The 17,576-nt window shown below is 45.5% G+C and overlaps 1 protein-coding gene across 1 annotated transcript in view; it reads right to left on the bottom strand.

The window, feature by feature from the left end:
* Positions 1-528: 528 nt before the first annotated feature.
* Positions 529-17,576, bottom strand: part of Barx2 (BARX homeobox 2) — a 64,583-nt gene continuing 47,535 nt past the window's right edge. Inside the window, exons 2-4 of the mRNA XM_005084438.4 lie at positions 14,114-14,414; positions 9,315-9,399; positions 529-1,544 (exon numbers count right to left, since the gene is read on the bottom strand). Of these exons, the coding sequence (XP_005084495.1) occupies positions 1,278-1,544; positions 9,315-9,399; positions 14,114-14,414 (653 nt within the window). The 3' untranslated portion in view covers positions 529-1,277. The remainder of the gene's footprint in view (positions 1,545-9,314; positions 9,400-14,113; positions 14,415-17,576) is intronic.

Genomic DNA, 17,576 nt, shown 5'->3' on the forward strand with positions numbered 1-17,576 from the left:
CCAATCTGCAAGACAGCTGAGCAGGTAAAGCCACTCACCTCCAAGCCTGACGACCTGTGTTCAGTCACCAGAGTCCACATGGTAGAAGGACAAAACTGACTCCCACAGTTTGTCCTCTGGCCCCCACACACGTACAGTGCCATGAGCACACACCAAACACACACACACACACACACACACGCACGCACGCACGCACGCACGCGCGCGCACACACACACACAGAGATGCATGTATGCAGACATTCACAAGCACATGTAAATAAAATAGATACACTTTTAAAAGGCTACAACAACTTTTAAAGTTGAAGCCCCAGATGCACAGCTGCTGGCCATGGGGTTGCTTCATGAGGGGCAGCCTAGCTGCTCAGCTCCCTCACCACAGCATCACTTCTGTGGCTCCTGTACTTAAGCATTAATGGTCTGGTTCAACCTTTTGCTTTGTAGATGGGAACAGGAAGGTCCAGGGCCCCTGGATACCTCTTTCCATAGGACACGTCTCAAAATAAAGAAAGAAAAGAAAACAAGACAATCCTCTTGAAAGATTTATTTTTAATTAAAAAATAAAAATTATCTTAACGTATCTGCACTTGCAGCTTCAGGGATGGCAACTTGATGAAGCAGGAAAACCAAGGCTCATAAGTTCTTTTTGTCACCTGACCATCTTATAAAGGTACAAAGGCACACGTGTCTCCAACCAGACAAGCAGGACTCGGGACTGTCCCTAGTAACTCGCAACTCCCTCCAACTCCCTTTTTGCCTGCCTTCAACAGTTTTCCCCACCCCACCCTCCGAAAAGAACCCCAAAACAGTCAATTCTCTTAAAACTACAGAAATAAGCGCTGAGTCAGCAAGGAGCCTGGCCGGGCTTCCCAAGCATTCCCACCTGCCTCTCTCTGCTTTGCTGACTGGCTGGCTGCCCAGAGGGGAGGCAGGGAGGGAGAAGAGCAGTCCTCCCTGCAGGCCAGGCCAGCTTCTCACACTGACAGTCTGCTTGCTGTACCTAACCCCCCAGCCATCACCCCAGCCTGGGTAAGCAGCTCCAAGGCGCTATCTCCCTTACTCAAGGGTATCTGTGGCTAACACAGCCTTGCAAGAAGGGCAAGTCCCAAGGCAAACAAGTCTTCATCAAACGCTCAAGATGAAAAGGCCTCTGGGAGGAGGGAGACAGGTGGCGCTCCTCCACCCACTGACTAGGCTTTAGCTGTCTTCTCTCCTGAGTCTCCTTGCTTTCTCTCTTCCCTTATTCCCAGTCTCCCCCGTCCCCCAAAGAACTTTAGTTTAGCTTAACGGTGGGGGTTCAGAAGAAGCTTCTGGCAACTCCTGGGGATGGAGAGGCGTTTCTGCCGCCTCCAGGGGGACACGGCATGCCTTGGGCTCCTGGGTGTCACAGGGCTCCTCCTGTCCCTGCAAGGACTCCAGGTGCTCTTGGCTCTGGGCCTGGCTGTTCATCTTCTCTTCGGCTTCAATCTCCTCTGATGTGGGAATAGAGTTCTTCTTGGGACGCCCCTTAGGTTTTGTGGGTGCTTCCTGTCCACCTTTAAGAACCTATGTGACGAAAAAAAAAAAGAGAGAGAAGTTATTGAATCCAAAAAATCCCTCCATTCCGCAACTTGGTTCACCCTCACACAGCACTCTGTAGCTTCCCTCCAATAGCAAAGCCACAGGGTTTGGCCACATGCATTTTAACGCTGTCCCCTATAGTCAGCTTCTTCCATGTCCAGTGGACTTTGAGTCAGCATTATATACTTTGGCATTTAATACCCCGATCATAAGAAAATGGTGCCTGGATCATCTTTTCAAGATAATCTGACAAAAAGCTTTAAAACGTGAACCCCTTTAAAAAAGAAATTCCTCAGGATAAATTCTCAACACCCACCCATGTCTTAAAACATGGTCAACCTAACATTGGTTATAACAGCAAAGGATAGGGTGGGTACCCTAGAAGTCAGATAATTACAGTAAATTCCAAAGAGAGATTCTTGATAACCAAAACAATTATTATAGAGGAGAGTGTTTGCTTGGGAAAGAGTATGAATATATTTTTTTGTAAAAGTCAAGTCATCATACAGCATAGTCCAACTTTAAGTCTAGACAGCCATATGATGCCTTGTGCAGGATCAAGATCATGGGTAATGCTTCATCTTTTACGTTATGTTATTTTCTAAATTTTCACCAAGGACCATTTGTAAGAACTTCTGTTATCAGAAGAAAAGGTGTCAAAAAGAAACATTTTCCTGTCTTGCTGAAAGAGGTAGCTAGCTGTCTTAGAAAGAGTTGTAACCACAAAGGCTAAATTCCAACTCTGCCACTTCCCAGCTTTGTCTTTAGGGAGCTCTTTAAGGAACCCACGCCTCACTTTTGATGTCTGTAAAATGGTGCTCAGAGCACCTTCTACCACAGGGTGACTGGGAACAACCCATTGTGTACATGAGAAACCAGGATGGTTGCTGAATGGCAGCTTTCTTCTGCTCATAGCTGCCTCTCCTTGGCTGATGTCTTCTGGAAGCCTATGTTCCCTGCTCTCCTGAAATCAAATTCTCCCCCCACGTGCCCCGTGAGAACTTTCATAAAAACACCACCACTACATGTGTATTTGTAGGCCCCTCCCACTAGCTCCTTGCATGCAGCAAGAATGTGACAACTATTGTGGACAGAACCTTTAAACACTTCAGAAAGGTTAAGGTCAAAAGTGCGGCAAAGTGATGTATGCCTGTGATCCTAGAAGTTGGGAGGTGGAGGCAAGTGGATCAGGAGTTTCAGGTCATTGTTGATTATATAACAGGTTCAAGGCCAGCTGAGCTACATAAGACCCAATCTGAAAAAAATAAAATTTAGGGGAATGGGGAGGTAATTATGACCAAAATATACTGTATACATATGTGAAATTCTCAAGGATAATATATATATATTATATATACATATATATGCACACACACACAAAATCATGCAAAAAAAACCTACACCCCAAATGGTCTTTGTTGGTATAAAAGATCTATATACTTATCCCATTTTATGATGATCTACACAAGAGCCCCCATGAGACAGATAGAAATCATTTTTTAATTTTTCATGGTTTACTTTGGAAGGTAATATACAATCCCTTACTCCATCATCTTAACACCTGGTTGTGTGTAGTTAACGTTCTGGGCAGCTAGTGTGAAGAAGATCTTTGGGAGGGTTTGACTCTAACAGAGAAGAGGTAGGAGATTTTTTTCTACTTTCTATATTAATTAGATTCATATCTCTGGTGCATAATACCTGAGATGCACAAACCTAGCTGGAGGAAAGGTTTCTTTTCACAGCTCTAGTGGTTTTATTTGGTGCTTGGCCAACTACTTTTGAACATGTGCTGAAGGCAGAATAGGAAGCTGTTGATTTCATGGGATCGGGAAACAAAGAGAAACAAGAAGAGCTGTGGTCCTAGTGTCCACTCAAGGACACTCCCCGGTGGCTTAATGTCCTTCCTCTAGGCTCCACATCCTAAAGCTCCCATCATTCCTCTATCCCTGACAGCATTACAGTCTAAAGATGGAGCCTTCTACACATGGGCCTTTGGGGTCATTCTAGATCCAAACTACAGAACATCTCTAACTTATCACTGTCTTCTCCATTTGCTCCGAAGCTCCTTAGTGGCAAATCTCTATGACACTTCAGCTGCCATGACCTTTCTTATTGACCCTCTCTCTTTCTTCAAGGACAGAAGAGAACCTTCTTGGGCTGAACTTCAAGAAAGAGTACAATCACTTACCAAATTTTAAGTTCTTATTAAAGCAGCTTTGAGATATAATTTGAATACATGCCCAATTCAACCATGTTTATTATAATTGCCAACTTGGGCAACTATCATGGTAAACCAGTTTTATAGCATTTTTCCTCATCCCCAGTAGAAACCTTAAACCCATTAGCACCAAATCCTCATTGCCCACAACCTCTTTGGCCTGCACCTCATCAATCAGTAGTCTTCCCTTTGTCCTTACAGATGAATCCATTCTGGACAGTTCATACAAACAGAACCATAATATGTGGACTTAGCTTACTTGACTTGGCACAATGCTTTAGAATCCACCTACGTTTGCAGCATGTACTCAAAAACATTCACTTTACGTCTATATCAAAGTGTGGTGACTCACTCATCAGTTGATGGACACTTGGGTTACTTCCACCTTTGGGTCTGCGAATAATGCTGTTATGAACATGGGTGAACAAATACCTCTGCAAGTTTCTGCTTTGACCTCTTTCTAGCCTATACCCAGAAGTGCAATTGCTACATCGTATGGAAACCCTATGATTAACACTCTGAGGACTTTTTCTAAAGTAGCTGCACCATGATGCACTCTGCCAACAATGTGTGGGTTTCAATTCTCCACTTCCTCACAAACACTTGTCATTACACCTTCCTGATTATAGCCATCCTCGCTAGTACGAAGTGGGTTCTCATTGTGGTTTTGATTTCCATTTCCCTGGTGATTAACAAGGTTGAGCAGCATTTCCTGTGCTTATTGGCTATTTGCACACCTTTTAAAAATAAATTTAAAAATATTCCCCGTTCCTTTCCTCCAACCCCTCTCACGTATCCCTCGCCACATTGGTCTCTTTCAAACACATGGCATCCTTTTTTAATTGTTGAGATTTTATATGTATGCATGCACATATGTATGTATGTGTATGCGTGTATATATATGTATATATATGTGTGTATATATATATATATATCCCTAAGTATACACGTTGTATGGGAGAACCATTTATACAACTGTTTTGGAGGTAGGTCTGTTCAAATTGTCTCCTTAGAATACATCATAAGAGTTTTTTTTAGTAGTCTAGATACAATTTCCTTAACAGATAAAACATTTGAAAATATTTCTTTACATTCTAAGGACTCTCTTTTTCATTTTTTTTCTCTTTTTATTGCTTTTACATTGTGAGGGTACCCTTCACGGTACAGAAGTTTTAACTTTCATAAAATCCAACTTAGTTTTTCTGTTGCTGATACTACTTTTATGTCATATGTTGAAAGGTCTCATTAAATCCTAAATCAAAAATATTTACTCACGTTTTCTTCTAAGGCTTTTATGGTTTTAGCTCTTGTGTAGAATTGTGATCCATTTTGAGTTAATTTTTCTATGTGAGGGCCAGGAAAATTATGTATTCTCAACTAATCCTCCTTTCCAGCAGCAATTCTTCTTGACCTATTTGAACCTGACTAGATAGCTCACATGGACATAGGAAGTAATCTTCAACAAGGTATAGATGTTAACAGAAGTCACATCTGGAGAGACGGCACCCCTGTATACCTTTTTGGGTTAGTCAGTATCTGATTTTTATGTCAGTGCTTTTGAAAGTGCCTGACTATGCCAGGACAGAGTCTGCGTGTTGAAAGCAGCCCCACCGGGTATGAAAGAGGTTATACAGAAAGCAGTTGCCCCATGCAGTAATCAAGTTAGAAAAGGGCAGGTCTAAGGAAGCCACCTAATTGGCAAAGGAAAGCCCAGCAATTAGAGAACACCACCCACACGGCTTGGATTTACCCCACCTGGCTGTTTTCCTACAGCATGAAAAAAAAGTCAAAACAATCAAACCATTTTCTAAATGGAATAAAACATTCCAGTGCAAGCAATAATTAGAAGACAACTACCCGCCTGGCTGCTTTCCGCATCGACCTCTGGCCCCTGCCTCTCAGCACCTGAGACATGCAATTATCCCCACACCCTCCCTGCACCAGGGCTACACATACTCCCATGCACCCTGCAGCCCTCTCTGGGGGCTGGCCTCCTCACTAGTCCCCAGATACAGTTTGTTCCTTAGTGCAGAGAGGCCAGATAACCCACTGGACATGAGGTCACAAGCGTCTCTGTCTCTCACGAACACACCTAGAACGAGGCACTTTCGTAGCTGTGTCTATTGGCAGCCCTCCTCTGAACCCTGAGTTGAGGCATGTGACTGCCCAGTAGCTGAGGGTGTCAGGATGGGTCCTTTTGCTTTCTTTGTGAGGTACCTAGGTGAGGTCCAGGCAGTCACCTCAGAGAGGACAGGATGGTCTTCCTTCACCTTCCAGATAAGAAACAGTTCCAGAAAGGGCTTTCAGGGTCAAAGAGAGCCAAGGGCAGAGCTGGGCTTGAACATAAGATGCCTAACCACTCAAATCTAACATTCTTAGCAGCGATTTATTCTGTTTAGCATGCAGTGAACACAGGACAGGCTGCTGTGTTTTCTGTTCCCTATTCACCTGCACTTACCCAACAGATGCTTATGAACTTAAGTTTTGCTTCCCTCTCCCCTCCTCCCTCCAGCCCCGTGGGGACCACAGAATTGATGACAGTTTCAGTGATGCAAGGGGGAAAATGTCTGGGTTCTCCTGAGTGAATCTCTCCCATGGCATTACTGCTCACATTAGTTACTTGTCCCAGCCTGACGGCCTAGTGTCACACAAGGCCTCAAAGTATGTCCCAGTGCCAAAGCTCTGAATAGGGGACCAACAACCCAGGGACTCCTCTCAACCAAAAGAGCCACTTGAGGGGTCCTCAAAGCCTGTAGAATTCATTTTGACTTTACATATTGTGGCCTCCAAAGGTTTGGATCATCTGGAAACACGGATTTTGCAGAAAACAAACAGTAATAATAATGGCAGCCAATATGTCTTGTCTGTATCCTTTGTGGCAAGAGCTGTCCTAGGTATTTTATAGATGTTACCTCAGTTAATAGCACAACTCTGTGAAGTGGATATGAGGTTTCACCAAGGATACACACAATTCCCTGTCCAGGGTCATATAGGTAACAACCAGTAACAGTTCCACTGAACTCTCTAGAGACAATGCCAAAGCTAGGCAACAACAAAAAAAAAGTATGACCGTATAATCCACCCACATTGTGGTGTGGGATTGGATCCTCTTTCAGGAGAAAATTGAGTTTTAACACTGCAGACCACTGAATAATGAGACGTTTTCAGCCTGGTACAAATGCTGCGGACACAGAAAAGGAATATAGGATAAGCGCCCCGTCTAATGTGCAAGATTAAATTTACTCAACCCGCTATAGGTTGCAGATGCTGACCAGTCAAAACTCGTCAGAGATCCTATCTCGCTCTTGGCAGCTTTTTCCTTGGCACCCTCAAGAGTGAGTCTGAGAATCAAATACTAATCTTTTTCCAGTTCCAATTAGGTTACTAGCCTTGAGACATCTTTATTACCCAATTATCTTTTTCTTTCCTTCTCAGTACCTGAAGAGATAGCCTTGAAAGAGTTTTTAGCAGGAAAATATGTGAGGCAATCTGGAGCTCAACAATGCCTCGCTGTTCTGAAGCAGCCAGAACTCAACCCTCACAGCCGAACGCCAAGCCTTCGTTGCTCCCGCCATTTTGAAGTTCCTAAGCACCCCCAAGCTTTCTGCCTGCAGTCCATTCCCCACCATCACTGACACATTTCCATCCAGTCGCTGCAAACAGCCCCATGGTGCCTCTTCCTAAGCCCCCCCCTTCTCTTCTGAATCCTGTCACTCCCTCCTTGGTTGCCCTGGTTAGTTTGTGTAGCTTAGTTTTCAGGTCTGTGTCCCTGACTTGACAGAAAATAATTTTATATTTTGTGTGTTTTATTAATATTTTAATTAGCATGCAAACCATACGATTTCATGAAGCGTTTTGAAACACCTTTTGTGATAACTCCCCCCCTTCTTCCCATCCTCTGCCTCCCCTTCTACTCCGCACCTCATCTTTCCCATCCCTTCAACACCTTTTCTCCTGTCACAGCCCTTTTGAGTTCCATGACACTCACAACCACCATATGGAAACACCAAGGGTCACAAAACGTGTTTAAGGTTTTAAGAGACAGATTCAGCTTGTCACTTCATCTCTAATACCTGTTATAAATTAATTGGTCCATATGCTATTGCTACCATGAACTGAAAGCTTTGTTCTCTTCTCTCCTGAAGCGACCTGAGTTTGATCCACCTGGAATGTTCTCTGGGGTTAAATATGCAGAATTACTTCCATTTTGGTGTGTAGGGTTGATAATCACCATCAACTACTCCATGGCTGTGCCAGCAGCAGAGTGGCTGATGAAAAACAAGTGATGTCAGAGCCCAAGGTGCACTCATTGTCCCACGGGGGACTGGGTGGTGCTGGCCCTGAGGACTGGCTGTCAGTTCGTTATTCAAATGACTCATGAGAAGAGCTGATAACCAATTTAAACAATACTCTGCTACTCAAGAGACATTGATTTCCATGATGATGATTGATGGGGAAAGAGGTAGGTGGTGGAACTTAAAAGGAAAAGAACCAAAGGGACGTGCCCCAAACAGGCAGGGAGGGGCACGCATGGGAATGCAGTCCAACACCTCTTCCCTCCCAAACTTGGTTCCTTCAAAGAACTACAGCACCCCCCACCCCAGTCTCCACCGTAAGTTCCATGTATGTAGTAGAGCCTTATAGAACTTTTAGAATGACTATTTATCTGAATGTCATTGTCCTTCAGTTTCAACTTCTGTCTGCAACTGTCTTCACTACCTCATCTGAACTCTTTGGGGTCTTATCAGCTCAAATGAAATAACCAAAATAGCCAGCACCAAGTCATTCTGCACTCCCTTGTTGTTTCCTGAGCCTTCAGCCTCCAGCTACATAACAAATTCCACTAGAAGCAGAAGTTATATTCTATTGTCTTTCCTATGGTGCCCAGGACAGGGATGGCTAGCAGAGGAACAGCAATGTTCGAGTGTGAAGGTTGTTCACAGCTGGATCCCTATGGCAGATGTTCAGAGGTGGGACTTCAAGGACCACATTATGAGAGTGTTGACCTCACAACGGGTTCATAAACTGATAGGCCAATGGAAGGCGGGGCCTGATTAAAGGAAGCACACTTTGGGATAACCTGGCCTATCCCCAGTTCTGGCATGGGTCTCTGAAGTCACAATCCCTAGGAGAAGGGCTTATCCTGCTACCTAGGTGACTATGACGGCCACCAATTTTAAGGATCCCTGCATTAAGGGACATAGGCACAGAAATATGTGTCTTTTTTTATGACTGTCACTACTGCTGGGAGGGAGACAGAGTTCTTTGGAAGCACTAGCCGGTGGGATTCGGAATAGCAGCTGAGACACTTGTAGACTTTCTTCTTTGATTTCTAAGGAAACTGAAAAAAAAAGAATATCTCTCTGGTTAAGAGATGAGGACAAGTTCAAACGTCCTCTCTCCCAGCCAGCACCTTGGAAGACCTTCATGTCTTGAAGTCCAAACTACCCACTGTCCTTCCTGCCTCCCTGCTGTCCCATGGTGGGAATTCTCCCTATAGGGACGGGCTTGGGGTTACACTCCTTGTCCTTTCTTACCATCTTCTTCCACTTCATCCTGCGGTTCTGATACCAAGTCTTCACTTGCAGCTGAGTGAGTCCCAGAGACTGGGCCAAGTCCAATCTGGAAGGCATGAGACACAGAGGAAGGGTGAGGAAGAGAGGCGAGAACAAGAGTCCCAGGGTCGTGCTGGCTGGCACTTGCTTCTAAATCTCAGGCTGTCACCAATAAACCAGTCCATCCCCCAAGAGGAAGAATGTCTCCCTTCTAAGATCACTGAAGGAAACTGGAAGCTTAGAAACGTGTGAGTGCCAGTCCTTGCCCTAGACAGTTTCTCTCTCTGAAATGAACCTGACATCCGAGCCTTCAGTCGTCACCCTGATCCCCTATGAAATGCCTATTCCAATCACTATACACTGAAAATAAAAGGTGAAGCTATACTTCTATGGGAATTCCACCCATCAGTTCCGATCTACCTCCAGCAGGTGAGTCCCCGAGCTCCCAGGACCCCTCCTATTCAACAGTCCCTCAATGGATCACACTGTCAGCTATCTCCAGAGCACATGTTACTTCAGCCTCTCCAGCTCAAGACCAAGTCTTTCACTTAATTTACGTCCACAAAAGTACCTACTACTATGTTGCTAAATTCAGACGCAGGGTTCAGAAATAGTTTTGCATAGCCATGTATGTAAGTTGAGCGTGCACGTTTGTGTGTGATGGGTGGACACCCAAAGCTGATGTCAGGAAACGTCTTCCATCACACTCCCCTTTATATTTTAGACCTTGCTGGACCCAGAGTTCTCCCATTGCCCTGGGTACCCCCTGTTTCTGTGTACTAAGTGCTGGCTCTTCAGGGAGCAGCCACACCGTCTGACTTTCATGTGGGTTCTGGGGATCTGAACTTCAGTCCTCACAATTGTGAAGCAAGTGACTCATCCGCTGAGCCATCTCTTCAGCCCCAGGAATTTACTGTAGCTGCCTTAAATTATTATAATGACTGGAATGCAAAACCATAGAGTCCAATGAAGCGTGAGATCCATAGTCCCTCCCACCTTCTATGCTCCCCTCGTGTTCCTACTTTTCTCCATGGCCTTCAGAAAGGCCCTCAAGTCAAAGCCATTGTCATGGAGGGCACAGTGGGAGGTAATTCCAACAACACGGCAACTATTTCCAGAGTGTGGCAGCATCCCAGAGAGATTAGAATTTCTCAACTATGTAGCCAAACCCTTCCTGACACTCGATTTTCTTTTAAATAAAGTTTATTGGAATACAGACAAGTTTGTTTGCTTTCACACTGCTCGTGGCTACCTCTGTGCTACTTCAGCAGATTCGATGGAATAGCTGCGACAGACCATGTGTCCCAAAAGCCTGAAATAAACAGTCTTCTGGCTCTATTTTTGCTGACTCCTGGATTCTGGAACGAGTGTGAAATCCACCCATGGCTGACTTATATGCCACCTTCTGTGGGAGGGCCCATCTCGAAACACTTCTCTACAAAGCAGAACTGTCAAGGGGGACACAGAGATGCCTCAGTCTGAGGCATAGTCAACACTCCAAATGGAGCACATGGGAAGGAGCAATTGATCAGGTTTCTACCCTTAGTCCTCCAGGCTGCGGCCAGGCACCTGTGTGGTTACCTGGGCACCACGTGGAGGGACATGAGATCTGAGAGACCACGAGCTGCCCACCTACAACCTCCCTGAGTGCAGCACTCCAGATTTGCATGAAGCAGTGGCCACCGCTTGAAGGTGCCCATGTTTGTGAGAATTGCCACTTGCAGATCTAGGGCCCGCTATTTCTTGCAAGCCTGCACAGACTCAAACCTAAGCCACGGGTAGTGGGCGTGAGGTCTCCGCTGCAGCTGTCTCTACCTGAGGAGATGGAGCATTGGCAGCAACACTGAGCTCTGACCCTGGTATCAGCCAATTCTTAGTGCTCACAGGCACAGCTCCTCATCAGGGTTTATTAATTAAGCCTCTAATAATAATTTAAAAAATAGAATCTGCCTTTAAAGGAGTATTGAGCTTGTCTTAAAGCCTGCTTTCACACATACCTGACCATCCCTGTAGAAGGGCTACTGGCAGCAGAGTTTTTTTATGACCCACTAAAGCAATAAACTCCCAGTGCTAACAGCAATTCCCATTAATGAAGCACTATGCCCTACGCAGTCATTCGTATGAACCAGCAACCCAGGGGGGGTCCCACAGTTCTGGTCCCAGGGCTAGTCTGGGCTCTGGTAGTCCTCAGGGTCCTCTCAGGCTCCTGCAGGGTTTTCCCTGAGCCTGGTTCACCTGAGGCCATCAGGTGCATTAGTCAGTGGAAGGTTCATAGTTCCGCCATGGCATTAGCAAATGCTGTTAGCTCACTTGGGAAAAATGCATCCTTGACACACACTGGCTGCAGAAACATCTCACTGTCATCAGCTTTCTCTCATTACCTGCCACCGTTACAAATTCTCACTTCCCTGCATATTCACTCAAAGGGAGTCACCTAGGAAACCGGGGAAACAAACACAGAGGAGGAGGAGGGCAGGAGCTGTGGGAGGAGGGAGTGCTCATGGCTCTGGTCACGTAGGGAGGTAGGGAACGTCGGAGAGGGCGGGTTGAGACATCAGTGTCAATGCCAGCCAGATGGTGTCCTCCCTAGCAAGTGAATCAGTTCTGTGTGGGTCACCTGAGAGATGCCTGGGCAAGTATCAGGGAGCCCCAACAGATGCTATTTGTTAAAAACTAGCATTTTGATTTTTTTTAAGTTCTCTAGCTTCTGAGAAATAAACCCAACTTTTACCCATACTTTTTCTACCTCTTAGATACACAACTGGACAGCTAATGATGGCTGCTCCACCTGGTTACACAAGTCCATGAAGCTTAGCTACCTGCTACTTGGGGATCAAACGTATTAATTCCCAACTCACAGACCTGACTGCCCGATGTGACCCCCCCCCCCCGTGTGAATGCTCAAAGCAATGTTCACTTTTCCCCATCAATGCCAGCCTGCCCTAGCCTTTTGGCTTCCAGGAATAGCATCCTTGTTCCTGACAGCCTGCCTCATTCAGGAACCACAGGACACTCAGCTCTCACCCTTCTCCCTCATCCAGTGTCAGTGCTGCCCATTCCCCTTCCAAACACCACCCCCTTCTCCTCTCTATTCCCAGTGTGACATCCTGCAGCATTCCGTGCAGTCTTTCATAACTCTATTCCCAGTGTGACATCCTGCAGCATTCCGTGCAGTCTTTCATAACTGCTTTTCTCTACCCTATCACTTGCCAGTTGTGGTGCCACCAAAGCTATGATCCAAACATGCAAATCTAGCTCTTATGGGTCGGTGACTGCCTCAACAGCAAGATCTTGTTCTTCAGCCAGGCATCTGGGGTCTTTCGTAACACCCTGAGTGGAAACACCCATGCTTGTAGTGCCTACAATGTGCCCAGTGAGACCAAGAGTCTCTGGCTTTGGGGGCATCCCCTCTATGTAGGATACTCTGTCTCTTCTGGAACCAAAGCTCTTCTTAAAGGCTTCCCTGCCACACTTAGCAACATCTGTGGGTTTCTATGGCAACATATGGCTCCGGTAGTGGCTCACTATGCTGTAGCAATTATAGTCACCCTTACCCCAAGTCCTTCAAAGCAGGACTGCTTTGAAGTTTACTGCTTCCTGAACTCACACCACCCCACCCCATCCCACCCCCTCCCACCCCTACTTCGCCAGCACCCAAGCATCTGACTTGTGGAACCAGCAGACAAATTCTCCCTGAAGGGGTGATCTGCAGACTGCTCTTTCATTTCCATCTCCATTTCTAAACAGCTACTAAATAACTCGGGCATTCATCTGCATCTACTTCCCATTCTCTTTCACAGGACTGGGGTCAACCAAATATCGACAAAGCAGTTTTAGTGAGAGAGAAAAAAATGATGTTTAGAAAGACCTGGGAAAGTCCCCCGATAAATAGTCTCATCCCTGAGCTCAGCCATCTTGGGGTGAGATAAGGTAATAAGGCGAGACACGACTCAGCGTATTTTGTAGTTAAGATATTAAAGACAGGGGGTGAGGTATTAGACCAACCTCTACAGAAAGTAAGGATTACAATCACCCCGCCTGCTGCATGAATTGCAAAGGGGTCTAAAGAGGAGATCTCCCTCCAGTTTTGCAGGGATCTCTGCTAGGTGGCTCTGCTTCAATCCTGGTCAGATTCCACTACTGTGGGATCAGAAACCTCCTCCCCTGGATCAATCTAGGCCTTTCCCAGCCAAAGCCAGGCCAGAAAACTGAATCCGCTAGGTGTTCAAGGTGGGATGGGAAGGCTGAAATCACAGCTCCAGTGTCCAGGTCTAGACCCACTGCACATGATGCTAAAGGTTAGGGGCTTTAAAAGCCCAGCTACAAGCCCAGTGATGATGGCAAATGCCTTTAATCCCAGCACTCAGGAGGCAAGTGCAGGCAAATCTCTGTGAGTTCTAGGCCAGCCTGGTCTACAGAGCTCCAAAGCTACACAGAGAAACTCTGTCTCAAAAAGCAAAAACCAAACCAAACCAAACCAAACAAAAACAAAAACCCAGCTAGATTTGCTGGACTTTCCATTGCTTGTTACACTGCAGAGGTTTATCTAACACATAGAAGAGACAGAGGAGGGCATACATTCAGGCTCTGGGCTGATGCACTAGATTCAGATGAGCTGCCTCTTCTAAGTCAATGTTGACAGGGATTGAGCAAAGGAATAAGAATCTGGACCAAGAGTGTAAGCCAGCACTGAGAGGGTCCTCTGTAAATCCACACCCCACAGAGAGCAAAACACTTCTCCAGGGTGGTACCTACAGAGAGTGCCTTCCTTATGCCCTCACCTGTCTGGGGTAGACAGGTACTTCTGTTTCTGAAATTTCTTCTCCAGGCCCATGAGCTGCAGCTCTGTGAAGATGGTGCGACTCCTGCGTGGTTTCTTCTGCCGCTGTGTGGGTTGTTCTGTCTCAGATTCGCTGCTGGCTAAAGTCTCGCCTCCAGGGGTCTCGGCTGCAGCAGCCTCGGTGGCTGGATGGCGGGGTAACACTGGGGTGATTCCTGGACCAGTGGGAACCAGGTGGGAGATGACTGTGGGCTGTCGGGTGATCACAGAGAGGAGAGGATATGCCCGTAAGGAAGGAGAGCCTGGAAAACAAAGAGTCAAGTCACCACAGAGCACAGGAGAGACCAGGGACAAGATTCCGAAGAGAACCCCTTGCAAAGACCTGCATGAATGCTGGGCCTCTTGCTCTTCAGAAGGTTCAAGCGGAGCAAGCAAAAAAGAAAAGCAACTCAAGAACCTGAACTGCAGGGTGGGTCAAGTATACAGAGTCTTGCATCAGCATGGTGTATGAGGCCATCTGTGCCCCACTTAGCCATGAAAGGTCCTTGCAAGTCCTCTCATTTAAATAACTTCCTTTTCCCCTGTTAACACCTCAATTCTGGTTTCAAAGATATAGATCAATGGAACCATGCACATAAAAAGCAGTAGCCAAGAAGCTAGAAACATGTACTTCTGGATTCCAATAACAGATCTGTAATATGCAAATTTCCTAAACAAACAAACAAACAAGAAATTCCTATGGTCCTCTTCAAAGACCTGCTTATAAAATCATAGACTCAAAACTTCTATGCCTTGAATCATAATAATGTTCAGAGCAGCAGGATGCTTAATGATTACTACACTCAATGCCCTCATTTCAGGACAAACTCATCTAGAACAGTGACTAACCTAAGACAGTATAATCAGGAAATGCAGATCAAGGAGTCAAACCACAATCTCCTGACTTAAAGTCCAGGGCTCTTAGCATCAGTTCACGAAGCACATGTTTGGGAGTGGGGGACAACAGATGTTTAAAATTTATGAGGGGGCAACAGATGTTTAATTCACATAAAAATGGTTCAATTATGACTAGTTACCAGCAGCACTGTTTAAGGAGGGTTCTCGGGCTGAATTGGAGCTTTCTGGGATTGATTAACAGTGTCTGCCACGAGCAGGTGGTGGGTGCAAAGGTTCAGGGACTTATGAACTGGTTTTACACTACTTCTTAGGAATTCAAAGTGCTTTTGCAGCTAACAATCTAAGTCTATAAAGTGCTCGTGAAAGTGCCCGCCTTCCTTTCACTGTTTAATTGTATGAGGTTTAAAGTGTGTGGACTATCACCTATGAATCTCACTTTGTCTCTCCAAATAACAAGAGTGGCTACCTTAAGAGAACTCTTCAAATTCTGATATACTGATGCCACCAAAGTATGTCTCACCCCACATTCAACAGCTGATAGGAGGGCTACCCTTTGAACCTCGATGTACCCCTGCCAGCAACCACAAGGGCAGAGCAAGCAAGAGTCAACCGACATTCACATTAGTCCTGGGCTGAAACCAGCTATACCACAGAAGCCCCCAGGTGCTGTTGAGAACCAGCTCTCCTCTGGCTTGGCATTGTTCTCTGTATTCATTCCTGTGCCTGTGTTCTGGAGGCCAGGCCTAGTCATTAAAACAGATAGCTGCTCTTGTTCTTTGAGTATGGTCTAGAGAGGCCTGGCAGAAACCGCAGAGTTGTTAAGTAACGATAAATCACCAAGTGCAACAACTTCCATGAACCCCATAGCCAACTCTAACACTTGAAGTTTTGTATTGTCGATTCATTTTAAAAAACTAAAAATCAGGGCTGGAGCGACGGCTCAGTGGTTAAGAGCACTTCTGCTCTTCCCAAAGGCGTGAGTTTGGTTCCCAGCACCTGTGATAGCCAGCCTCTGGACTCCAAGGGTCTTGCACACACCCATACACTGGCACACAAAAATAATAAAAGTTAATTTGAGGGGAAAATTTCATCTAGAAATAGTACTTTATAGGAAGAAAAGCAAGATCCTAGGTGTGGACTTTCAATCTCTCAGCACACATCAGAAATGACTCTACATAACAAAGTCTCTGGAAGCATCGACAAAGACAAATGTTTCTCATGGCAAATCACTTTCCTTCACACCTTATTCTCTCTTTGTGAAACTGAGTTTCTGATCTAGGAATTCATGAGTTTGTCAGCTAGGAAATGGAAAACATCGACTTGCAAGCTTAGGTTTTTGTTACTGTTCCCATTTGTAAAGGAGTTGAACTTTTTTTTTGCTAAAAGTGATATAATATATTGTGTTGACAAGGATATGGAGTAATAGGCACTCATATACTGTTGCTGGGAATATAAAAGAGGAAAAAGCATTTACTGCTCACCATCAACGTCTACCAAGTCACTAACATAAGACCTAGTATGAGTTCTACTGTCTGTGTATACAGGATTGTGTGTGCCAGCATATCTACTACCGTCCTGTTGACAGTAGTGGAAGGGGACACAATCCACAGACCTATTAACAGGACAACAAATTGGAGTCTATTTGTAGTGTTCACTATCTGTATAATCTGATAAATATATAGATGAATGGGTAAACTAATTATTCAAATATATACTATTAAGTGGGAAAAATACAGCATAAGAATCGTGTCCTCAGAAAAGCTGTGTGACAACTGTTACAAATGCATTTTTTTTAGAAAACCAAAAAGCTATTTCCCTCATGAATAACAACAATAGCAACCTCCAGGGGAACTGTGGAAGTAAAGTAGAATAGAAAGGAATCTACCGGTGTTGATCTCATCCAGTATGTAATCCTCCCATAATACTCTGAGCGTGGACTATGGGCCACACCTGCTCTGGAAGCTGAGATTGCAGCTATGAATCAAGTAAAGTTCCACCTTTGTGGAATTTACATTTCGGTAGAGCAGGCAAGCAGAAAGCGAGTAATAGAATCATAGGTGGTAGTGAACTCTACAAAGAAAGGTAAAGCCAAGTGAGAAGACAGACAGAGCAGGTACCGAAAGGATCTGGGAAGGCCTCTGAGGAATGGTGGCCTGTCAGACCATAAGTGCATCTCAGTGTGCTAGAGTCTGGAGAAGACACAGGGTTGAGCTCCAAGGCACAGAACTAGCGTGTGCAAACCCATTCAGGGGAACAAGCTTTGACTTGAGACTACCGAATGGGCAGAAGTGCGGAGAACAGAAAAGTTCAGAGTGACCTGCTGGTGTCAGGTCACATGGAGATGTGATTCAGAATGTTGAGAAGCCATCCATGGGATTCTAGCTGGGCCAGGACATGATCTGGCCTAGTCATTAATGAGCTTTATGGCTACTGTGGAGAGCAGGCTTCAGGAGCAGGTAGGGAAGCTACAAAACCAGTGAGGAGTAGAGGCTAAATACCAGGTACCACAGCAGTAGTTCTCAACCTGTGGGTCATGACCCCTGGGGGGGTCGACCCTTTCACAGAGG

This window comes from Mesocricetus auratus, unplaced genomic scaffold (assembly GCF_017639785.1).
Source record: "Mesocricetus auratus isolate SY011 unplaced genomic scaffold, BCM_Maur_2.0 Super-Scaffold_100022, whole genome shotgun sequence".
NCBI lineage: Eukaryota > Metazoa > Chordata > Mammalia > Rodentia > Cricetidae > Mesocricetus > Mesocricetus auratus.